The sequence below is a fragment of the Micromys minutus genome (genome assembly GCF_963924665.1).
Source record: "Micromys minutus genome assembly, contig: SCAFFOLD_573, whole genome shotgun sequence".
Taxonomy (NCBI): domain Eukaryota; kingdom Metazoa; phylum Chordata; class Mammalia; order Rodentia; family Muridae; genus Micromys; species Micromys minutus.
This window is the reverse complement of record NW_027667829.1, coordinates 16,025-41,812: the sequence shown is the minus strand read 5'-3', so window position 1 is coordinate 41,812 and position 25,788 is coordinate 16,025. Positions and strand designations below refer to the sequence as shown.

Sequence of the window (25,788 nt, the reverse complement as noted above, 5' to 3'; positions counted from 1 at the left end):
TTATAGAGTAGGAAATACTCTGGTGGAACGAGCTTCCCATTTCTGGGTAGTATAAGAAGAAGGACTAGACAAGGTAGACAACGCAGTGGGAGAGGATGGACTTAGCCTCAGAGACTTGAAGTGCCAGGGTGGGAGGATAGTCAGAGGGTCCCACACACTCAGAGGAGAAGGGGAGGGGGACTAGGAGGGGGTAAGGAGTGGGATGTAAAGGGAGTAAGTAAAGCAAACAAACAAAGAAATTTAAAAAGCCAAACTAATAAAAACAAAAAAGAGAGAAACTTAGTAATCTTTTATTGATCCTGGAAAAGTCAGAACCACATTTGACCTGAGAAAGGCTGCATTGTATGCCTTAAATCACAGATAGACAACTGACCTACATATTTAACCTTTCTCCTGTAATCCTGCCTAGAATGATGCAAAAAATTGTGTAAATGAGCAAGCATGAAGAGTAGGCAGTCAATATTGAAGACATATCAACAGACTCTGGGAAGAGAAAACAGTAACTGCCTTCTGGAATGGAAAAATGTTAAAATATGATTTCTACAGGATGAATGCCAATGAGCAACACACTAGTTTGTATCATGGAAAGACAGAGAAGTGTAAAAACTTCCTTTCTGCAGTGATGAAACTTTCAGGCTGCATGGCCAGCCCGGATCTAGCTACTGAAGACATGAGGAGTCATGTTGCTGACCTGTGTGAAATAAATGAGCACAGAGACCACAACATTCCCAGCACTGTGCCCACATAGCTCCAGGCTGAGAAGAAAAGAGTTCTGTAGGGTAACTAAGGAACCCAGGAGAAGTGTATGCATGGAAAACTTCCTATTGGCTTGTCTCTCTCTTACATTTGTACTGATGGCCAAAGATCACCAGAAATTTGAAGAAAGGTTCTTAAGTAAAAGAGAATAAAACATACAAAAGAAAGGAAATGTGGAAAAAAGAAGCAAAGAAGAAGAATAAAGTTTTGATAGGTTTTAATTCCTAATCTTAGATATGGACACTACATCCACAAAAAGATTTCTATAGCAAGAACAATTAGGAACATCAAAAGGATCTTGGGAGTTAGTAAGCAAATAAAAATAGTCACCAGAAGTGGAAGGAAATCTAGAGAGTGGACAAGGGTTTAGAGAACAGGAAGGAGGCAGCAAGAAAAGCAGAGTGAATTATCTGAGTAAGGGCAGCTGAAGAAAGAAAATAGAGTGAAGTGACAGTACCCAAGGAAACAATAAGCCTAGCATTGTGAGAGCATATGCTACCTGGGGCCAGAAAAAAAAAAAATACCGAGTTGCCAGAGGGAAAAACTCTAGATCACCAGATACTTCTTATCAGCAACACTGGAAACAGACAATGGGGAAACACTTATCTTTTCATTACCAAAATTGTCTCGCCAGTTTGCTTTCCCCCATTTAATATGGTACACATGACCAACTGCTGCACTAGAAAAAAGAAAACACTTTACTTGGTACTGGAATTGAATGGGCTGTAGCTGGTTGTCATTCTGAGTCATCTTCTTAGCCAGGGCCTCTTTCAATGCAAGTTCTTTACTCAATTCAATCAGCTCCTTGGACATTTGAGCTTGACGTAGAGCATGTTGGGTGCTGAAATCATCAGAAGACCTGCTGGTATCTGGACTGCTTTGCACCTGCTGAGAAAAGATAGATAATAGTTTTGTGATAGTTACTCTTGGTTGTCAATTTGATTACATCTGGAATTAACTAAAACTGAAAAATCACAAAGCACAGTCTATGAAGGATTTTTTTTTTCACTTAACTGTATCATTTGAAGTGAGAATACCCACCTCTGATATGGGTCACAACCTCTGCTGGAAGCCTAGATAAAGGACATGGAAGAAGGAAGCTTGCTCTCTGCCTGCTTGTTCTCAACCACACTACACAGTCCATTCCTCCACTGGCATTAGAGCCTACTTCTTCACGATTCTGGCATGTACTGAAGACCAGCCGAGACATCCAGCCTTGTAGACTGAACAATTACTGGATTTTTGAACCTTAACGTACATAGGCAGCTGTTATTGGATTAGCTGGACCACAGCCTATAAATCCTTCTAATAAAGCTGTGCACCCCATATACAAATTTAAGAGAAGCAAGAAGCTGGAGTTCCTTAGGTACTTTACTCTCTACATCTGTTTTCCATCAGCAATACCTGTGCTCTTTCACTATTGTGGCTTCTTATATGCTATTGGTTCAAACAGCTGAAATTAATTATGGAGCGTATTCCCTTGCTCTTAAAATACTCTGTAACATGTACAAGTTTTCTTGTTCTTTGTTATACTAATCTGACAAACAATCCTTACTTTCATTTCATCTCAAGGGGCCCCTAAAGAGGATAGTACACTGGAAATGTTACGTTGGAAATGGAAGAGTCACTTATTCTGACACGGCTGACTTTTATCACCTAGTTTTTCTCCTATCTTGCTTCATTCAGAATAAGGAACTACTAACGTGCATTTGTTTCAGGGTTAAAGGTTGCCTCAAGAAGCCACTGACTAAACTTTCTTTTCTTTTTTTTAACCTTACTGTGCAACCTTCAGTCAAGGTCAACAGCAGATGCACCTTAGCTATCCTTGTGATCTTAGAACACTCAAAACATTTTCCTCCTTTTTTTTTCAGCCCATGATCACTGCATCCGTAGTAAAATATATTCAGAAAACATTCTCCTGCAATGCTTTTTGACTTTGTCATAATTACCTAATTGGTTCCTTTCCTTGTTTTAACTTCTTGGGTAATTGATGCAGAACTAGCACCTCATAGAAAAGAAGTAAGTCAGACTGAAAAATACAACATGATGCCCCTGAGAGGCACTGCTCATTACCAGTTATAATCAGAAACAGGGCTCATCCTTGTATGAAGTATTATGAAACTGAGATCTTAAAGATTTCAGAATTTCTAGAGGATTCTATGACTAATGGTAATAACCACAGATCCTCTCCAGAGTTGAATGATTGATCAATTCTAGGAAGGTTTAGAAGCGGCAGTGAGAGCTCCAGGGTTCACACAAAAGGTGTCAATTACTTACAGTGTCAGCTTCCCCTGCACTATCAATGGTGGCACTCATGCAAGCAACAGCTTCGTCCTGTAGCAAAAAAAATACAAAAGTGAAATTACAAAATGTTTTTATACTGGTTATCTGATTCTAAAAGTTGATATTTTAGAAGTATACACAGAAGTCATTTAAGGTACTGGACTGGTTTTGTAGTCACAGATACCCTAACAGCTACGTGTTCCCATTTCCAAGCTCTCGGGGGTCTTTCTTTTTTCAAAAGGGTGATTATGTAGTCTCTGAGAAAACAAAGTAAGGTCTCCGTGGTAAGAAGTCAAAGATCACCAAGGCAGAGTGAAACATCTAACCATTCTAATAGGTCAAAACTGAATCCATTTTATAGATGGCCGCGCTTTCGTTTTATGCTTCGTTTTATCACTCCCTGTCCATGGAGGTAGAAGCCCAGGCACGCCTGCGTAGACAAACCATCAAAAACCAAACAGAAAAGAATGGCAATGCATCAGGAAAGTGGGTGGAATTAATTTGTAGCATTGAGTTTTATAGCCAGTCAAGATAGAAAGCTCTTATTCCATAAGGAAATCGATGATGTCCTAATCAGTATGCTGGGGACAAACGTGTATTCATCAAGTCACACAAATGTCCTATGAGCTCTGCTCCTCACATATGAAGGTGCTGTAGGTAGTTAGTAGGAGAGAAACAATAAGCACCTCAGCAGGTTAAGTCCCCTCCTAGAGAACGGCTAGTCCTTTTGGGCACTGGAACAAACACCTAGAAATGTAACCGAAAACTACTTATTAAGAGAAATTTGTTTCCAGATGATCCTCTGAGCAGGCTGTTCTCATCACTGAAGTTTACGTGTTACTTGGCACTGTAGCATATACATCCCTGCTTCTACACCATTGATTCTGAAACCTTAGAAACAAAGTTTTATTCTTGGGAAGTCATGTGGTAAAGCAGTTTAGAGGTGAAAGAATTGTTGGCTTCTTAGCAATGAAGGAATTTAGAGTTAAAACATGCAGAGTCTGTATCAGTTGTGTGAAAGAACACATAGTTGTTGCAGTCTTGGTTATCTTAAAGGTTAGGAGATGGTTCTTTAATAAGAGCTATTTGTAAAGCATTTCCCTTGGCCTGCTCAGAAATCTCTAGCCAGTGAGGATCAAAGAGAACTCAAAGGAAGCGCCAGTGTTTCCACATTCTCATCCTTATGTTCAGCTTTGGCAAGCCTCCAGGTGTAGGGCACACTAAGTCCTTTAAAATGGAGCACCAATCTAGGATTGCTTAATGATGGCCCTTTCTTCTCTCCCATGTTCAAATTTCAGTATATTTATTTATATAACTATCATAGATTATAAAGGATTATAACACTGTCTTATTTGACTCCATACCCCCATTTTGATATAGCCACTTGCAATGTAGCTCAGGCAGGCCTGGGACTCATGTAACCACTCTCAAACTCATTGTCCTCTTTCCCCATGTCCCAAGATCCAGGATTATAGCAGTCAACAAAACATCCAACCTAAAGTCTTTTCCTGGCACCTTAAAGAGGGTCAAGATCAAACTATATGACTTTTGGCCCAGTGAAATTTTACAATGCCAACATTTCAGCTCCTGGCTATGGTGACGTGTTTTGTATAATCATAGAATGATTCTGGTTTCACAACTCCAAGTGTATAAATATGTAGCGATGGAATTTATTTCAGTCTAACTATCCTTTTCTCTTCTTTGACCAATCTAAGACTGCAGCTTACAACCTCATTAAAGTAAAAGATACTATTTACTCAAGGTCATGGGATGAAAATCAGGGTAGTTTGTTTACACTAAACAGCAGAGCTTTCCTGATGAAGCATGTGCTTGGAAAGGGCTTGCTAAATACTTTTATGAACTCTGCTTTGAAGGAGGGTATCTATCAGACAAAAATAGTACTTGATTCTGCAGGAACTCAAATGACTGCCTGGATTTCCTCACAGGATACTGCAGCCAAAAAAGCTTATTTCGATTGTATTTTAAGGGTACAGCTTGGTACCTAAAGCCCCAGGAGGAAAGTCCAGGAACAATGGTTGCTTTCATAACTGAAATTGGGGTGTTCACCTGTCACTTAAAATAAAAATAGTTTTAATTCAGAATGAAGGGCACATGTACTTATATTTGAAACACTTTGCTTTTACTGTTGTAAGTGTTAATAAAAGCCAGGGAGATACATTGTGTATTTTAAAAAGTTAAGCAACTGGGAGGGTCTTCAGACAATAGAGAAGGAAAACTGATTCAAGAGTCTAGCAGGAGCCTTGGTTAAAAGGGTTTACTCTGCTTAATTATGATGATGGATGGAAGCCAATAACTTTATCAGCTTGTAATAATCTTCAGCACTCTCCAACTGTGTGTGCCAAGTGCATTTTAGTGGCAGACAGCAATTCTAGAGTTCCTCTGAGCTGGTCACCACTAACAGATCTGCCTACAGGCACACCGGGCACAAGTGATATTGCCAGACCTCAGTGAGGATGGTTTATTGTATTACAATCATTCCTTCAGCCTTCGTGATCTCAGAGCTCAGAAATGAGAAGAATAAAATCCTCTAAAGTCACCGTGGCCACGAACACTACACCCTTGAGGCCTTAATTTCAGTGGTTGTAAATTTTAGCTCTAGTAGGCTTCTTCTACACCTTATATCATCATAATTTTGGGGCAACTCACAAGGTTTTCTTATATATGATATTTCAGATCAATTTAAGCAGAATTAGAAGTGAGAGCAATTTTCTTTGTGCTGGTCATTCTCCAACAAGTATATAAAATCTTGCCATTTTCTAAAAGTTTCTAAAAGAACTTCAGTGGTTCCCTGCTTTTGGAAGCACATCTTTTGGCCTCAAGAATCATTTATTTGCAAATGTAACAAAAAGGCTAGATAGATGCTGAAAGGGTCCCAGTGTCCCTTTTCTTCAGTCCTGCTTTTTCCAAACGCTATCACCATTTATACAAGTGATCTTACACCATAACGTTTGAGTGAACTAATTTTAAATTTTTATTTACTTTTATTTTATGGGTTTGCCTGTACATGCATGCCTGGTGCCAGCAGAAGCCAGAAAAAGTCATCAAATTCTCTAGAACTGGGAACCAATCCTTTGCAAAACCAATGGGTACTTTTAAATGCTGGCCTACTTCTCTAGCTCCCGAATTAAAAAAAAAAAAAAAATCAGATAAAGTCTCACTATGTAGCCTTGGGTGACTTGGAGCTAGATATGTAGACTAGGCTCTGTCTTTGCCTCACAAATTTTGGGATTAACTCAGTACATTCTTTTTATTTTGAAATTACTCTAAAATTATACCATTTCTCTGTTCCATTTCCTTCCTCCCAACACTCCCATACAACCTCCCTTTCTCTCTTTTAAATTCATGGTCTCTTTTTTCACTGATGATATTACATGCATATATGTATATACATAGTTCCAGGGCTTCTGACACCCTCACAAGACACACATGCATGTAAGACACCAAAGAACATAAAAAATAAATTATAGAACATAAATAAAACTGGACCTCTATCCATAAACTACATCCATAATAAGAGTATTTGTTTTTTTGAAGGAATATTGCTAAATAGTCTAGACCACTCTTAAAGTTGTGATGTTCCTGAAGAGAGAGGAGGAGAGAGGGAGGGAGGGAGGGAGAGGAGAGGAGAGGAGAGGAGAGGAAAGAGAGAAGAGAATGATGAACCATGACTTAATATTATTAATTTCTGGGAATACAAGATTACAGATCTGCATCACCAGTTTGCTAGAAAACATAAATATTTATGTATAATTACATATATATATATATATATATATATATATATATATATATATCCTATAAATGTTTTAATATAATAAACTTAATGGTCAGAACATGTCCGATATTTAATGATCTCTTCTTCAAACAGTTCAGTTTAGCTATTTCAGCAAAAATTTACAAAATTAGAAATGCGTATTAGCTTCAAGAAATGAAGAGCAGAGCCTGGCCCAACCACCAGCCGGAAAGGCGGCTCGTACAGGCTAAGCAACTGTGACTGGGAACAGATCGTAGGAACTTCTGTTCCCACCCGGAGAGGACTTCAGGACGCAGAGCAGAGCCTGGCCCAACCACCAGCCGGAAAGGCGGCTCGTACAGGCTGAGCAACTGGTGAGTGGGAGACCTAGGCTGCGGGGGAGCAGAGGGATCTCTGCGGAGTGCACACGGAAAGGGCACCCCCTGCCCTGACCTGCCCTGTCCTCCCCGATCCAGTGACCGGGAACAGATCTTAGGAACTTCTGTTCCCACCCGGAGACGACTTCAGGACACAGAGCAGGGCCTGGCCCAACAGCCAGCCGGAAAGGTGGCTCGGAGAGGCTGAGCATCTGTGACCAGGAACAGATCTTAGGAACGTCTGTTCCCACCCGGGGGTGACTTCAGGACGCAGAGCAGAGCCTGTCCCAGCTGCCACCCGGAACCTGGGCTGCTGGGGAGTAGAGAGATCTCTGAGGAGTGCACACGGAAAGTGTACCAGGGACACAGACCAGATACAAGGGAAAGGCAAGAACATATCACTGACAACAAAATGGCAAGAGGAAAGAGAAAGAGTATATCCCAAGGAAACCAAGACAATCTAGCAACACCAGAACCCAGCTCTCCGATAGTAGCAAACATAGGAATTCCAAACACTCCAGAGAAAGAAGACACAGACCTGAAAACATGCCTCAAGACGCTGATAGAGTTACTTAAACAAGAAAGGGAAGAAAAGCAAAAAGATTCAGAAGCTTTTAAAGAAGAAACAAGAAAAACACTCAAAGAACTCAAAGAACGAGACGAAAACAGAACCAAAGAAATAAAGGAATGGAAGAGGGAAATTAAAACAGAAATTGACACAATAAAGAAAGCGCTAAAAGAGATAACCCTAGAGTCAGAACACCAAAAAAAGAAATCAGGAGTCACAGAAGCAAGCATTTCCAACAGATTACAAGAGATCGAGGAGAAAATCTCGGGGGCAGAAGACAACATTGCAAACATAGACAAAACAGCCAGAGAAGATGCAAAAAACAAAAAGCTCCTAACCCAAAATGTCCAGGAAATACAAGACACAATGAGAAGACCGAACCTAAGGATAATAGGAATAGAAGAGGGAGAAGAGTATCAACTAAGAGGCACAGTAAATATCTTCAACAAAATCATAGAAGAAAACTTCCCTACCCTCAAGAATGAGATGACCACGAGCATAAAAGAAGCCTTCAGAACTCCAAATAGGTTGGACCAGAAAAGAAATACCTCCCGACACATAATAGTAAAAACATCAAGTGCCCAAAGTAAAGAAAGAATACTAAAAGCAGTAAGGGAAAAAGGTCAGGTAACATATAAAGGCAGACCAATCAGACTCACACCCGATTTCTCAACAGAGACTATGAAAGCTAGAAGAGCCTGGACAGACATCATGCACTCCTTAAGAGAGCACAAGTGCCAGCCCAAGCTGCTATACCCAGCAAAACTATCAATCACCATCGATGGAGAGACAAAGATATTTCAAGACAAATCAAAATTCACACAATATCTGACCACAAACCCAGCACTACAACGAATTATAGGTGGAAAACCCAATACAAGGAGGGAAAATACAGCCTAGTAAAAACAAGAAAACTCCTAAACAAGAAAACTAAAGAAAAAAACACAGACACAACTCAACCCAAAAAAGCAAAAATGGCAGGAAACAGAAACAATTATTCCTTGATATCTATTAACATAAATGGTCTCAACTCCCCAATAAAGAGACATAGACTATCAGACTGGATACATAAACAAAATCCAGCCTTTTGCTGCATACAGGAAACTCATCTCAGAGACAGAGACAGAAACTATCTCAGAGTAAAAGGGTGGGAAAAAAAACTTCCAAGCAAACAGCTCCAAGAAGCAAGCTGGAGTGGCTATTCTAATATCAAATAAAGTAAATTTCCAACCAAAAGTTATCAAAAAAGATAAAGAAGGACACTTTTTACTAATTACCGGGGAAATCTGTCAGGAGGAACTCTCAACCCTTAACATATATGCTCCAAATAAAAAATCACCCACATTCATAAAAGAAACTCTACTAAAGCTCAAAAAATACATTTCACCCCACACAATAATAGTGGGAGACTTTAACACCCCACTCTCACCAATGGACAGATCAGGGAAACAGAAACTGAACAAGGACACTGCAAAACTAGCAGAGACTTTGAACCAACTAGAATTAATAGATATATACAGAACATACTATCCAAAAGTAAAAGAATACACCTTCTTCTCACCACCCCATGGCACCTTCTCGAAAATTGACCACATAATTGGACACAGAACGAGCCTTCATCGATATAAGAAGATTGAAATACTCCCATGCATCCTCTCAGATCACCATGGTCTACGGCTGGTCTTTAACAACAACAAAGACAACAAAATGCCCACCTACACATGGAAACTAAACAACACTCTGTTAAAGGATAGCAGGGTCAAAGAAGAAATAAAGAAAGAAATTAAGGATTTTCTAGAATTCAACGAAAACTAAAACACAACATACCCAAACCTATGGGATGCAATGAAAGCAGTATTGAGAGGAAAACTCATTGCCCTAAGTGCTTCCAAGAAGAAACTGGAGAGAGCTCACATCAGCAACCTGACAGCACAGCTAAAAGCACTAGAACAAAAGGAAGCAGATATACCCAAAAAGAGTAGATGGCAAGAAATAATCAAAATTAGGGCAGAAATAGACCAAATAGAAACAAAAAAAACCATTGAAAAAATCAACAAAACAAAGAGTTGGTTCTTTGAGAAAATCAACAAGATTGATAAACCCCTAGCCAGACTAACTAAAGGGCAAAGAGAGAGTATCCAAATTAACAAAATCAGAAAGGAAAGTGGTGACATAACAACTGAAACTAAGGAAATTCAAGAAATCATCAGATCATACTACAAAAACTTATACTCCACAAAATTGGAAAATCTGGAGGAAATGGATGAATTCCTAGACAGATACAAGGTCCCAAAGTTGAACCAGGACCAAGTAAACCATCTAAATAACCCTATAACACCTAAAGAAATAGAAGAAGTCATCAAAAGCCTCCCAACCAAAAAAAGCCCAGGTCCAGACGGGTTCAGTGCAGAATTTTATCAGACATTTATTGGGGATATAACACCAATATTCGCCAAGCTATTCCAAAAGATAGAATCAGATGGAATATTACCCAACTCATTTTTTGAGGCTACAATAACCCTCGTACCTAAGCCACACAAAGAACCTACAAGGAAAGAGAACTTCAGACCAATCTCACTTATGAACATTGATGCAAAAATACTCAACAAAATCCTTGCAAACCGAATCCAAGAACACATCAAAACCATCATTCATCATGACCAAGTAGTCTTCATCCCTGGGATGCAGGGATGGTTTAACATAAGGAAATCCATCAATGTAATCCACCATATAAACAAACTTAAAGACCAAAATTAAATGGTCATCTCACTAGATGCTGAGAAAGCATTCGACAAAATCCAACACCCCTTCATGTTAAAAGTCCTGGAAAGAACAGGAATCCAAGGCCCATATTTAAACATAATAAAAGCAATATACAGCAAACCAACAGCCAACATCAAACTTAATGGCGAGAAACTTGAAGCAATCCCACTAAAATCAGGGACTCGACAAGGCTGCCCACTCTCTCCCTACCTATTCAACATAGTACTGGAAGTCCTGGCTGGAGCAATTAGACAGCAAAAGGAGATCAAGGGGATACAAATCGGAAAGGAAGAGATAAAAACATCACTCTTTGCCGATGACAAGATAGTGTACTTGAGTGACCCCAAAAATTCCACCAGAAAACTCTTACAGCTGATAAACAAGTTCAGCAAAGTGGCCGGATACAAAATTAACTCAAACAAATCAGTAGCCTTCCTATACTCAAAGGACAAACATGTGGAGAAAGAAATTAGGGAAAAGGTACCCTTCACAGTAGTTACAAAAACTATGAAATACCTTGGTGTGACTCTAACTAAGGAAGTAAAGGACCTGTATGACAAGAACTTCAAACCTCTAAAGAAAGAAATTGAGGAGGATCTCAGAAAATGGAAAGATCTCCCATGCTCATGGATTGGAAAGATCAACATCTTAAAAATGACCATCCTACCAAAAGCAATCTACAGATTCAATGCAATCCCCATCAAAATTCCAACCCAGTTCTTCATGGAATTGGAAAGATCAATGTGCAATTTCATATGGAATAACAAAAGACCTAGAATAGCGAAATCCATCCTCAACAACAAAAAAACATCTGCGGGAATCACTATCCCTGACCTCAAGCTATATTACAAGGCAATTGTGCTGAAAACTGCATGGTACTGGTACAGAAATAGGCATGTGGATCAATGGAATAAAATAGAAGATCCAGAAATGAGCCCTCATGTATATGGTCACCTGATTTTTGACAAAGGAGCAGTAAACATTCAATGGAAAAAGGACAGCCTATTCAACAAATGGTGCTGGTCCAACTGGCACTCAACATGCAAAAGAATGAAAATAGACCCGTTCTTATCTCCTTGTACAAAGCTCAAGTGTAAGTGGATTAAAGATCTCCACATTAAACCAGATACACTGGAACTATTAGATGAGAAAGTAGGGTAAACCTTAGAACACATAGGCACAGGAGAAAATTTCCTGAACAAAACACCAATGGCTCAAGCTCTAAGGTCAAAGATTAACAAATGGGACTTAATGAGATTGCAAAGTTTCTGTAAGGCTAAAGACATCGTCAAGAAAACAAAACGGCAACCAACAGAATGGGAAAAGATCTTTACCAACACCACATCAGATAAAGGTGTACAAGGAACTCAAAAAGCTAGACACCAGAGAATCAAATAACCCTATTAAAAAATGGGGTACAGAGCTAAACAAATCATTTTCAGTTGAGGAACACCGAATGGCCGAAAAACATCTGAGGAAGTGCTCGACATCCTTAGCCATCAGGGAAATGCAAATCAAAACAACCCTAAGATTCCACCTCACACCAGTCAGATTGGCCAAGATCCAAAACTCAGATGACAGCAGATGCTGGCGAGGCTGCGGAGAAATAGGAACACTTCTTCACTGTTGGTGGGGTTGCAAGCTAATGCAACCACTCTGGAAATCTGTCTGGCGATACCTCAGAAAATTGGATATAGTACTACCTGAAGACCCAGCTATTCCACTTCTGGGCATATACCCCAGAGACACTTTAATACACAACAAAGATATATGCATTACAATGTTCATAGCGGCTCTATTTATAATAGCCAGAAGCTGGAAGGAACCCAGATGTCCTTCAGAAGACGAATGGATACAAAAATTGTGGTACATATACACAATGGAATACTACTCAGCCACCAGAAACAATGACTTAACCAAATTCTTAAGAAAATGGCTGCATCTAGAGAAGATCATCCTGAGTGAGATAACCCAGTCACAAAAGAACAGACATAATATGCAGTCACTGATAGTGGGATGCTAACCCCAGAGGCTTGCACTCCCCCAGAAACAACTCACAGACTGTATGAAGTCCAAGAAATAAAGAAAACAAAAACTATACATATATTCACAAAACAAGAAGACTTTGACTATTTCCATGTTGCGTTTTGTTTTGCATGTACTTTACGCTTATTGCAACTAGTAGGTTTTCAATGCATACTGTCAAGCCCTTGAAAAAAATCAAGTACTGACTAAAAAACATATTCACATGGTTTTATGTAAAATTTATTTTAATGTCTGAAAAAACAGTACTGACAAAAATGTATAATTTTAAGCAACAAATGTTTAAAATCTTTAAAAAAATAATAAGCTGTTAGTCTTTTGTGTAGATGAAAATATCTCAAGAAACACTTCTTGTTATGATTAATAATTTGAGTCTTATTTGTAACAGATAAGAGACCAATGTATTTTCCATGTATTTTCATGTTAAAAAAAAATAAATCTTGTTTTGAAGACAAAAAAAAAAAAAAAAAAAAAAAAAAAAAAAGAATGAGTCAATTTGCATTCTTCTGCACGCTGACTGCCAGTTAGTTGGACCAGCACTATTTGTTGAATAGGCTGTCTTTTTTCCACTGGATGTTTTTAGCTCCTTCCCCAGTGCTCCTAGAGACTTAACTACCAACCAATGAGCACACATGGAGAGACCCATGGTTCCAGTTGCATATGTAGCAGAGCATGGCACTGTCTGGCATCAATAGGAAGAGAAGCCCTTGGTCCAGTGAGGGCTCATTTTCCCAGTTTAGGGGAATGCCAGGGCAATGATGTGGAGTGGGTGGGTGGGAGTGGGAGCATCCTCATAGAAGCAAGGGAATAGGGTGGGGGAAGGGGTGAGAGAGGAAAGGAGATAACATTTAAAATGTAAATACATAAAATATCAATGAACTGTGGGCAAGCCTGTAGGGCATTTTTTGTCCTGATCAATGTGGAAGGGTCCAGCCCAGTGTAGGTGCTACAATCCCTTGGTGGGTGTCCTGAGTTCTGTAAGAAAGCAGGCAAGAATGCCATGTCGAGCAAGCCAGTAAGCAACACCCTTCATGGCCTCTGTATCAGCTCCTTTCTCCAGGTTCCTGTTGAATAGTTTATAAACTGACTTCCTTCAATGATGAACTACAGTGTAGAATTATAAAGCAAAGGAACTCCTTCCCAAATTGCTTTCATGTGTTATAGTGCTTTAGTTTATCCTTAACTAATATAGTTTCTGGCACTGCTTTATGTATATATCAGAATTGAGTACATAGATAGGCAGATTGCAAATAAATAAAAAAGTTCTTACTGATGGGGGAAGAAATAATAAATATCTCCTTTTCTGTGGTATGCTACCTAAGCTCCCATTTTCCTTATTTGGGGCCTGAGCTCTCTGTGTAACACACAGGTTCATGAGGTGTAGGTAGCAATCAGGATAGCCAGCCTATTTGGGGCAGTGGATTCAGAATCTAGCACTTGGGCTCTCTTGGTGAATTCAACCTAGAAACAGTTAAGTTTCAGAGGCATATACCATTTCATTGGTGTGGGAAGGGAGGAGTCTAGATCACTGCTCCCAGTAATGTGGATGAGAGAGATATTGATCCCAGTGAATGGCTGAAGACAGTATTCCCTGCTGGGCTTAAGATGTGCTATAAATCTCTTACTAGGAACATCTATCTATATAGCTCAGTGGAATTGGAAGAAATAGGAGGAGTTGAGGTCAATTTAGTCACATATTTATCTTTTCTGCACTTAAAAATCACTTAGGCATATTCAAGGTACAATCAAATTTAAGATGTAAAAATACAATAAATCCCATTGGAATAAAACCAGGAATTATCAGTAGAAAACTGTTTTTTTAAATATATATATAAAGCAGATCCAAAAAATGTAACTGAATAAATGTGTAGGCTATTACACATACCGAAACTTCTACCCACCAACAAGGTCCAGCGGCAATGACACCTCAATAACAGTGAGCAGAGTTAGAGAAACCACAGATCTTGGTTTCTAAACACCATTTTCCAATGCATTTTCCAATGAATTTTCCAATGCATTTCTTTGGAGAAATGATTAATTTCTGACTGGGTGCAGGGAGAATCATTTGTAATATCTTGTGAAAATCTTCACACACTTGTTAAAGAAAATAAGACTCAATCTGAAGAAGCTCTATATAGACAATTAAATAAACCAAATGATAATGTTGGATGTTACCCTAAGAATAAAAGAAATATTCATGTATCTATGCATATAACTAAGCAGTCAAATAAGTATATGGCAGAGATAGCTCTTTGATACAGGAACATTCTAATTAATACATTTCTGAGTCTGGAATCCATACTCTTTTCATTACACTGGGCTACTAAAAGGATAACTCCCCAAGTCCTAAGAAATCAACAAGGTCAGCAAGATCACTTCCCGAACATCAAGTGGCCTGAGAAAGCATAGGCTATCAGAGGAAAACAGCTACCAGACAGAATAGCCCATAAAAAATACATCTTTAAAATTCATCTATGACTTACTTTATATTCCCAGGCAAAGTGCCTCCATGGGCTTGTAGCAACAAGACCTGCAGCTGCTGGACCTGAGAGAAACAATGAAAACAATCAGCGAGTTGCCAATTAAAAGCTACTCATCACCAGGCATGTACATACATCTAAGGGGGATTAAAAATTCGAGGCCAACCCTAGCTTCACAGTGAGTTCCTGAGCTCTAAGCCAGACCAGAATACATAGTTAAAGACTGTCAACCCCAACCAGCAAAATGCTACTTATCTCTTTGTAATGAATTCACCACAATTAGCAATAGGGTAATTTTATTCATTGCCTCTGAAACCTTGAATACTATATATACTTTCTAATTTTTCTTCAATGTTTCTGATTGCTGTCTCTTGGTTCATCTTGTTTCACTCATCCCATAAATGGCCAAGTCTCCCGAAGATCTTCATCATCTATATACTATTTCCTTATATTCTCAACTTTCATCTACTCTTTCAATTACCATATACAAATTTGTGCCTTCTAAGTCTATCTTAACTGTTATCTTTTTTCAACTCAAACCTTACAATTGGCCTAATTTTTCATTTCATTGCCTACTATCCTCATATCTGGTATCTTTCCAGGTCAGTGAATATCTATTTCTATATGTCCAAACCCTTATTTGTTCATTACCTTTTCCTATCACCACTTCTATCATCCTAAGTTCAAGTCCCCAGTACCTCCCACTTGAATTATGGGGCCTTCTGCAATGGGATCCACACATTCATGTACAGCTTTAATCTGCTCCATACAGTAGCCAAGCTATCTTTTAGCAATGTCAACTTTTAGTGTTACCTTAAAATAATTTTCTACACAGTTCACAAATCCTTAATCTGATATCAGCTTTCCTTTAACTCCACACTGTAATACTCTTTCCTTGCTTTCTACACAGTGGCCACACTGGCACTGAAAGACCTCCGAAGGGAGACCCTCACTCAAATCTCAGGAGAGGCGCGCACCCAGTGAGGCACCGAGACCAGACTTGCTGCAATCGCACGAGGAAGTTTATTGAAAGTGAAACAGAGTGAGATCTCAGGCCAGCATGCTGGGGTCGAGACTCATACACCACGCAGGGGTAGAGGAGTTCGACCCCGGCCTGAACTTGTAATGGGCTTATAAAGGCAAAAATCACAAAGGAGGGGGAGGACAGGGGGAATGAGGAAATTCAAAGCGGGCATTCAAAGGGGAAGAATCATACATTTTTTTATCAGTACAGTCGGGGCACACCTAGGGCGTTGAAACATTCCACAGAGGTCATCTGGACCTTCTGTGGTATTTTGGGAACTCAAATCTCAAGAAAGTGGGATTTCCTAGGTGGGATTTCCTGGGAGCAATTTCCTGCAGAGAAAATCCCTAGGGCAAGGAATCAGTGTCCTTTGACAACCTTTTACTCTTCATTCCCCCATTTTTCTTTTTGTAAAAAGTTCTAATCTTAGAGCGATCCCTCAGCTTCTTGTAATATCTGGTATTGTTGTCTTAGGACCATTAACTGTACTGCACTCACCCTTTTTTTTATAAAAGTCACCAATCTATTGAGGATGCATGGCCCAAAGGTTAGGATTAGCATTAAAATGAGTAAAGGCCCGACCAAAGACCAAAGCTGAGACTAATGTAGAGAACCAGGGTGACCGGTTAAACCAATTTTCATACCATCCTTGGTATGTTTCTCTTTCTTTTTTTCTGTTTTCTAGTCTTTCTCTAAGCTTTGCCATAGAATCTTTTATGACACCAGAATGATCTATGTAAAAGCAACATTCTTCTGTTAGGGCAGCACAGAGCCCTCCTTCCTTTAGAAAAAGCAGATCTAATCCCCTCCTGTTCTGTAGCACTACCTCTGATAATGAAGTCAATGACTCTTCTAGTTTGGTTATGGACTGTTCTAATGCTCCCAGGTCTGTGTCCATAGCTGCTCTGAGTTCATTATAGTAGTAAGGTTGTTGGATGAGGGCAGCTGCCCCTGTTCCAATTCCTGCTGCCACTCCAAGTCCTAACAAGACAGCTAAGGTCAAAGTTATAGGTTCTCTCTTGTATCGAGTATGGTGGTCAAATTCATCTATAAACGAGGTATCATCATGATAAATGACCCTGGGCACCAGTTGGACTAAAACACAAAAGTCTTTAGTACTGTTAAATAGTGAAGTATGCAGGCAGGGGGTCAGGCCGGTGCCACAAGCCCACCAAGTATCGGGAGGAGGTATTAGGTATTTATCTGGGCCTGCTGTCAGGTTGGAGATAGTTACATTACAGAGGGGCTGGTGTCTGGTAGGTACTCTTCCTATGCATAGCCCAGTTCCTGATACTGCAGACAGGGTCAGCTTTCCTTTGCTTCCCCAGGGACAGAGTGAGTGGTCAGGAGTCACATTTATAGCTTCGTAGCTGAGCTATTTCTTCGTAGTAAGGGGGATTGGAAGCAAAACACAGACAGCAGGACTGAGTAGCAGCAGGGTTAGTGAGGTTTAAAACAACAAATGCACTATCAAGCAGATTGAACAGGCAGTCCTCAGTTCTCATAGGGAGATAGGAGGGTGTGGTCAAAAGTGGATACAAGTCCTCCTTTGGTGACAGAGTGAGACGAGGAGGTCTCTCAGGCCTGGGTACAGGGTTATCAAGCAGCGAATTGGGGCCTACGGGTTTTGTGGGCGGACTCTCTATCTTTATCTTAATAACAAAAACTAATCCAGGGTCCCCTCTGCCAGTATAGACTCTCCATCCCCAACAGTTTTCTCTTACCCACTGATGATCTTGTTTTCCCTGTGGGATGAAGCTGATATTTAGAGGGTTACAATAACTGTCTTTGCACGGTCCCTGAGGGCTACCCGAGCTTTCAGAGGCACACCCAGTCCTATAAGCCGGGTATTTGGATGGATCTCTTTCCCCTTTCTCTGGCTCCCCTGGCCTACGACCCTTTTTAACTATAATTAGATCCCAAGTGGAGGAAGGGTTCCAGTAGGCTTCTCCCGTGGTCTCACATCTCCATTTACTACAAAAATAGTCTGAGGCCCCTCCACACCGTCTCTTCATTTCTCTAGTGTGTCCCTGTCCGGGGCAGACATAGAAGTTTGCTGCCTGAAGGTTGGCTCGGAAGAACTGTCCTGAACACCCCAATGTGCTCCCTATGCCATGAGGGACACACTGTTCTTCTGGGGGTGGCTTTTCTAAATTGGTATAACTGGAAAGATCCCAGGCCATAGAGCTGGCTGCTAACTTACAGACATCGGGTGCAAGATCAGGCCACCAAGTCCAAGGGGGGTGCACTGCGGTTGTTGACCACATGACGTCGCCCTCTTCATTTAGCACTTCCCAGGTTAATTTTTGAGGGGCTTGGGGGTTATTACCCAAGGTTGGGGCTACGACGAAGGCACAGCTTAAGAGGATTGTCACCAGTTGCCACTGTCCAATTGTCTTCATGGTTATCTCTGCCTTGAGTGGGTGTCTTCTTTACATGGGAGGCATGGACCCAAGCAGCAATTCCGTCGACCTTAACTGCCGAGGGGGTAGTCAACAGCACCAGGTAGGGTCCCTTCCACCGGGGCTCAAGCATGCCAGCGCGATGTCGTCTGACCAGGACTGAGTCTCCAACCTGGAACCCGTGGGGCACCGCAGTGGTTCCTGGAGCGTAGGCTTCTTTGATTCGACTCCAGATCTGTGTTTTAATAACTTTTAAGGCCTTTAAGTGGGCAAATAGAACAGAGGAGGAGGAGGAGATAGTGCTAGGATCCAATATTCCGCACGACTCCGTTAAGGGGGGCGGTCCCCCATGTAGGATTTCATAAGGGGTAAGGCCGAAACGCCCTGGCGAGTTTCGGACTCTAAGAATCGCAAAGGGGAGGAGGGTCACCCAGTCTTTGCCGCCGGTCTCAATAGCTAATTTAGTAAGGGTCTCTTTTAGAGTTCTATTCATTTTTTCTACCTGTCCTGAGCTCTGGGGTCTGTAAGCACAATGTAATTTCCAATTAATCCACAGCTGGGCGGCCAACTCCTGACTTACCTGGGCAACAGAAGCTAGGCCGTTGTCCGACCCGATTACTTTGGGAATCCCGAACCTGGGCAGAATTTCTTCTAGTATCTTCTTGGTCACCACCTGAGCAGTTTCAGATCTTGTGGGAAAGGCTTCCACCCATCCTGAAAAAGTGTCTATAAAAACTAGAAGATATTTATTACCATACTTTCACAGCTTAATTTCGGTAAAGTCTATTTCCCAATAAACTCTCGGTCGATCTCCCCTCATTCTCTTTCCAGGTTCCTTGAACGGTCGGGTGGCATTGGTCAAAGAACAGGCTTGACATGTCTCCACTACCTGTTTTGTTATGGTATGTAGGTCTTGAACATAGTATTTGGAACTTTTAATTAGGCGTTTAAGTTTTTCAGTTCCGAGGTGAGTTAGTTGATGTAATCTTTTTACATAGTCTTGCCCTTCTTTAGCCGGTAAGACAATTTGCCCATCTTCAGTCAGGGCACAGTCTTTGTGTGGGAGCTCAGGGGGCTCTGGTGGATAACCTCTGGTTTCTTCTATTAGCACCGCGGTTCCATGGGCGGCTTGTTTGGCTGTCTGATCTGCCATCTGGTTTCCCCGTGTAACTGGATCAGTCCCCTGTTGATGTCCTAAGCAATGGACAATGGCCAATTTCTTGGGTAGGTGTATGGCTTCTAGAGGAGCCAGGATTTCTTCTTTGTTTTTAATGTCTCTCCCTGCCGATGTGAGCAGGCCCCTCTGCCTATAGATGGCCCCATGAATGTGGGCAGTGGCAAAGGCATAGCGGCTGTCAGTATAGATGTTGATAGCTTTACCTTCTGCCAGGCGTAGAGCTTGAATTAGTGCCAAAAGTTCAGCTTTTTGGGCAGACGTCCCCTCTGGGAGACTGCTGGCCCATAGTACCTGCTTCCCATCTACCACCGCTGCTTCTGCTCTTCTTTTTCCTTCCACAACAAAGCTGCTGCCATCCGTATACCAGCTAGGCACGCCTGGCCAAGGTTGATCAGTCAGGTCCTTTCTCATTCCAGTCTCCTTGGCCAGGACATCAGCACATCGGTGCACAGGAGTAGAGTCACCTGCTTCGGGGAGTAGGGTGGCAGGATTGAGGATAGCAGGGGGAGCAAAAGTTGTTCGATCAGTTAGTAACAGGCTCTGGTAATGAGTCATTCGAGCCACCTGGATATGTGTTCTTTCCACTCACGTTTCCCCAATGGCCCAAACTAAATATATCATTTGTGCTTTTATGTGCAACTCTGGGTTTCCATTTGCATTCCTTGGACAACATGACGTTTATTCACTAACCCAAGTAAGAAACTTGAAGATCAAACTGGGCTCCTTCTACTAGACCTTCTTCTACATTTACTCCACAACTAAGCAACTTCCCCAAACTCTACTTTCCTCTTGCTCATTGTCTTCTAAGGTGCTACCTTTCCTTCTTTATTGTTACTGTTTTTAATTCAGGGCACAGTTCTCACCAGGGTAATACAAAGCCTGGCTTACTCACTTCTTTTTAGTTATGGCCTCCTTTCATGTGTTTTTCTGTACAAGTGCATAGAAAACAGATTTCCCTCAACCACACTTTAATCATGCTATTCTCTTACTTAAAATCTGTAGTTCTCAGTACTTTCCAGTTCCAAGATCTTTAACAGAACATATTAAGGCACGTCAGGATTTGGCTCCTGTAAGGGTTTCTTACTTCATCTTCTACCCTTTACTTTTATCAGTAAAATCCCTGATGGTACCCCCAATCTTTTAAATGGATAGCAAATACAGTATTAGGATTTATCTTAAAAGTACAGATAGAACAAAAAAATAGACACTCTATCATTCCATCCACATACTTACAACTTTCCTATAAAATCTTATACCTGCTGTTTAAGATGATTTATTTCAGCTGCCTGGGGATCAATATTGATAATAGGTTTGTTCTTGATTTTTCTTGCTCTGTCAGCATAGCGAAGGGTATTTAATGTTTCCTCTAGATTGGAATCAGCAGGACTCACACAGGCTATCATAAGAGTATGGCTGTTGCCTCCTAGAGAATCTGCAAAAGAAAGGATAATGAAAGCAAATGAAATTGAACAAACGGGATGCAAACAAAGGCTGCTATTTGGATTGATTAAATTCAAAGATGAAAGAAAAATTTATAGTAATGCTTTTGGTTTGATCTTGATTTTATTTTTTGGGACTACTTGGCTTTAATTTTTAAAATAATTCTAAGTATTGCTTGAGAATCTCACACACACCGACACACACACACACACACACACACACACACACTATATATATATATATATATATATATTGATTGTTTTCACCCTACTCCTCCCATAACCATCCTATATCCCCTCCTAATTTCATCTTTTTTTTTTATGTTCTTATAGCTCACTGATTGCAATTTGTGCGGCAATATACTCATGAATGTTGGGTCATTTTAAAAATTTGTTTTGATATAAAAATAGTAAAATTTCAGCTGTGTAAAATGACATAGATTTAATAATCTTATTTTAAATATCATTATACTCAAGAGAAACTATGAGTTCATCAGTTAATCAGGTTTAAAACAACCAGGTCCAACTCAGGTAAGTTATCTATTGAGATTAAATATTCCTAGGATGCCCGCCCATGTAGATTTTAATTCTCCAAAGAATTCTTCTTAGCATATTTTCAATTAAAGAAACAATAAGCAACTTCACTTTCAGGTTCAAAGTCCTAAGTCCAGGTTTCTTGGCTCTTAGAGCCATCTGGTAAGCCATTTCCATCATCTGAGAGCTGATTGCCTACTTATCACCTTGTAGTAGACGTGACAGTCCGTGAGTTTGTTGCCTGTTTCACCTTTGCTTTCTCAACACTATCATTCCAAGCCACTCCTTATTTTAGAGGTGTTTTAGGCTCACCTTGAAGCAGTCAAGTCAGCTTGGAATCTCTGTAGGGTACAAAGTTCCCCTTTTTGTCATCTCCAAGAGCACTGATTACATTTCCCAAGCACAGAAGGCCTTGATTAATATTAATACCTAATAAGCAGGAAACAAAATTCAAAAACTTGTTTTGGAAAACAGCTAAGAAATATCAACTTTTTTTCTGGTAAAGAAAAACAAAGACCTCATAGAAATATTGCCATCAATACTAAGGTAATGTCTTAATTCTATTCATTTTGCTGAGTGATGCTTAATTAAAGTTCAAAGGACAAAGGTTCAAATGTTAGGTTTGTGCCCTTGAGCCCATTATACTTTCTCATAGATAACAATCATATAGTTAGTAACTTTTGTATCCATTATTAAACTAGCACTGGTCTATAAGTATTCTAGTAACCTCATTATCATTATTTTCACCACCACTCTCTTTCCACAGGTAAGGAAAGCAGTAGAGGGGTCAAATGACCGCCTACATACAAAAGTAAGTGGTAAGCATGAGATTCCACTTCAGAATTTCAGCCAAATCTTATGCTTTTCAAACCACATTAGAATACCATACTTATTGTTGTATTACTTTATTATCTACTTTTAATTTGAAATAGAGCCTCGTTCTGCAGCCCAGGCTGTTCTTCACTCATGGCAATCTGTCCACCTCAGCATCCTGAGTTGGACTTTACTAATTAATTCAAACATGGTCAAAATCTTTGAGGTCTCTCTAAAGTATTTGACTTATCCCGCTCTTACAGCTACAGTACAAAGGCTTTATGGGATACTGCTTGAGTCCAGGGGCTTTGGTGTCATGGAGACCTACATTTCCAATCCTTGTTCTGTCAATGTCATAGGCGCATAGATTACTTCCTCTGTAAAAATAAGGCAAATATATCTGTTCTATTGCTTTGTGCTAAGAATTATATGAGCTGCTATAAAGAAAAGAAAATTAAATGTTAAATATATGCTACTTTGGCTTAAATGTTTTTATCTTTTTCTAATTCACGTTGAGATTTGATCTCCAAACATTATTAAGAGGTAGTAATATGGCTCTGTCCTTTACCTCTGTTAGTCTCAGATGCTTTTATGTATTTTCCCATTCATAGACCTTCATTTCATTTTTCCCACTAATTCCTTCTTTATAATCTATATATACATGTTTAAGTGCCCCTCATCTATATCACAGACAGTATTTTTAAGCAATTGATCCCTTTGTTCTCTTTTTATTGCAATTTGGAAAATGTAGCAGTTTGCAGAGCACTTTACTTCACTCAGGAAGTCTGTTTGCAGAACAGGTACTAAGCCCCAGATTAGCCCTCTGCTTTCCATATAATTTTCTGTCATTAAGACATTCAAAAGAAGCCTGTGGCACCAACGCACACTTGGGAGGCAGAGGCAGAGGGGTCTCTGAGTTCCAGGATAGGCAGAACTACACAGGAAAAAAAAACCTGTCTTGAAAAATGAAACAAGAAGACATTAAAATGGTAAGTTCTTGGCAAAGGTGGTCCAAGTTAAGAGCACTGTTGCTCTTGCAGGACCTGGGTTTGGTTCTCAGCACCCACACTGTGGCTCACAATTGTCTGTAACTCTAGTTCCAAGAGACTGGACAGTCTTCTGGTCTGCATGAACACTGGTCATATGCATGTTCACATACATACATGCAGACAAAACAGCCAAACACATAAAATAAATAATCTTTTTTAAATGTTTGGGTTAAGGATGGTTAGAAAAGAAGCAAAACAAAAACTTCCCAGGTAAAATTATGTGCTGAAGAGTTCTTTTAAAACTCTGTAAGATTGAAAACAGACTAAGCAATAAGAAAGTTGAGGCTATTACCCAGTACTACTGAGTTCTTATTCATTATGGAAAAATATATTATAAAGAATAAGTTTTTAACAGTAAAAACAGAAATACAACTTTAAAGCTACCACAGAGGCACATTACAATAGTCATTGCTGCTGAGAGAGAAGGGCACCTCCACTGTAGGGAAAAGCCTGTGTAGGAGAAACATGAAGTAGCAATCTTTCTGTTACTGGACAGTTGGCAGTATCTGGAGATTGTCACAACTTGACGTGAGAGCCTTGCATATACTTCTTGCATCTAAGAACACTAAGGCTGCTATTATAAGACATACCTCCAAAGTTATTCTATTCTAATTGTCATTATTATCATAGCTGAGAAATCCTGATTAACATGAGAGGAAAACTATGTATGAATATAAGGCAGGTAGACTGGCTAATAAGTTTTGGTAAAACCTTAAATAATAGTATATTATGGTGTTCAGTCAAGAAGGAATGAAATAATATGTTACCAAGATAGATTTTAGAACTTACACAGGGGATTGGGATGTAGTTCAGTTAGTAGAATACCTGTCAAGCAGGTACTGCAGGAAGCCCTGGATTCTATATTCAGGGTTGCTAAATCCTGATGGTGGCACATACCTGTAATCTCAGCACTAGAAGAAGGTAGCAGCAGAAGAATAAGATTTTAAAGTAACCTTTGGGTACATAACAAGTTCAAAGCCAGCCTGAGGTATCTGTGGTTTTAAAACAACCACACAAGCAAAAACCCTTACAGAGGTAACCACTCAAAAGAGAGAAAGTGAGAAGAGTCCCTGGTGGCCTCAGTCACTTAGCAACATATTTCAACTTTTCCTTTGTCATAAAACAGGAGCAATCCTTTCCTTAAATAATGCACTATGATAAGAAATAAAATATCAGGAGTCTTGCTTGAGCTGGTCTCCACTTGCTTGAGCTGCTGGCGTAGAATTTAGAAATACTTGGTATCTAGTTGGCTCCAAATTGTAAACCACAAGAAGAGTCTTCAGTGGGTATGAGAGATCGAGAACATTCTACCACAACATAAACCTTGGTGTAGATCACTTCCTGTCCTGTGGATTAAAGCCTGAGAGCACAGTAAGAACAAGAAATCCTCAGAGAAAGTGGCGTGGTGGAACTGTAAATTCTACACAAACCCAGAAGCGAACTCGGGAAACAACTTCAACCCCCGAGATTTCTTTGGAAGCAGAATCCAAATCTATAGAGCTTGTTGAAACTGTTGGAGAGGAAATCGTGGACCTCACCTGTGAATCTTTATAGCCTGTGGTTGTGGACCTGACTCACAATGACTCTGTTTTGATTGTTGAAGAAAGAAGGCCAAGGAGAAATGGGAGAAGGTTGTGCAGACCATGCTGACAGCTGTGTGGTTAGCAGTGATGATGAGGAGCTGTCTAGAGACAAAGATGTGTATGTGACTACCCATACTCCTTCAAGCACCAAGGATGAAGGAGTTACTGGACCTAGGCCCTCGGGTACCGTCAGTTGTCTAATCTGCATGGATGGATACTCTAAGATTGTACAGAAAGGGCGTCTCATGGTTTCTACAGAATGTGGCCACGTCTTCTGTAGCCAGTGCCTCCGTGATTCCCTTAAGAATGCTAGCACTTGCCAAACTTGCAGGAAAAAGATCCAACAATAAACAGTACCTCTCCATATATATATGAAATATTCACGGCTGCTCAAGATGGACCAATGGACAGAACTGGTTTTTCTGCATGGTATCTACCTCCAGTTTTCTGAGCTCAAAAAGACTTTCAAAATCAATGTCTGATGTAAACTGGTCTTTTTTTCCCCAACCCCTTACATCCTTTTGTTATCTCCAGCTTGATGCTATGGAGCACGATCCAGGGATGCTCCCAGATCAGATCAGCATCTCCGCCCCTCTGGGTGGTCTGAACCCAGAGTAGGAAAAATGGAGTCAGGCGTATTGGACTTGAGCATCATGGCTCCAGCCGCTTTATGGAGCTTACATGTTGGCCAAGATGTTTCCCTGTTGCGAAAGTTTGCCCCAGCTCTTATGGGTGCAGAACCT

The 25,788-nt window shown here is 40.3% G+C and overlaps 1 protein-coding gene and 1 pseudogene across 2 annotated transcripts in view; one reads left to right on the top strand and one right to left on the bottom strand.

Moving 5' to 3' along the window:
• LOC308416114 (chromosome-associated kinesin KIF4-like) overlaps nucleotides 1–20,182 on the bottom strand; it is a gene marked incomplete at its 5' end in the record, with an annotated part of 44,154 nt that extends 23,972 nt beyond the window's left edge. The window contains 4 exon segments of the mRNA XM_080942592.1: nucleotides 1,459–1,644; nucleotides 3,034–3,090; nucleotides 19,031–19,123; nucleotides 19,340–20,182. Coding sequence (XP_080798718.1) covers nucleotides 1,459–1,644; nucleotides 3,034–3,090; nucleotides 19,031–19,123; nucleotides 19,340–20,182 — 1,179 coding nt within the window.
• Nucleotides 20,183–23,378: 3,196 nt separating this feature from the next.
• On the top strand, nucleotides 23,379–25,420 carry LOC308416113 (E3 ubiquitin-protein ligase RNF4-like; annotated as a pseudogene). Its single transcript has 2 exons — nucleotides 23,379–23,402; nucleotides 24,822–25,420. The product of its transcript is annotated as an E3 ubiquitin-protein ligase RNF4-like (transcript).
• The last annotated feature ends 368 nt before the right edge of the window (nucleotides 25,421–25,788 follow it).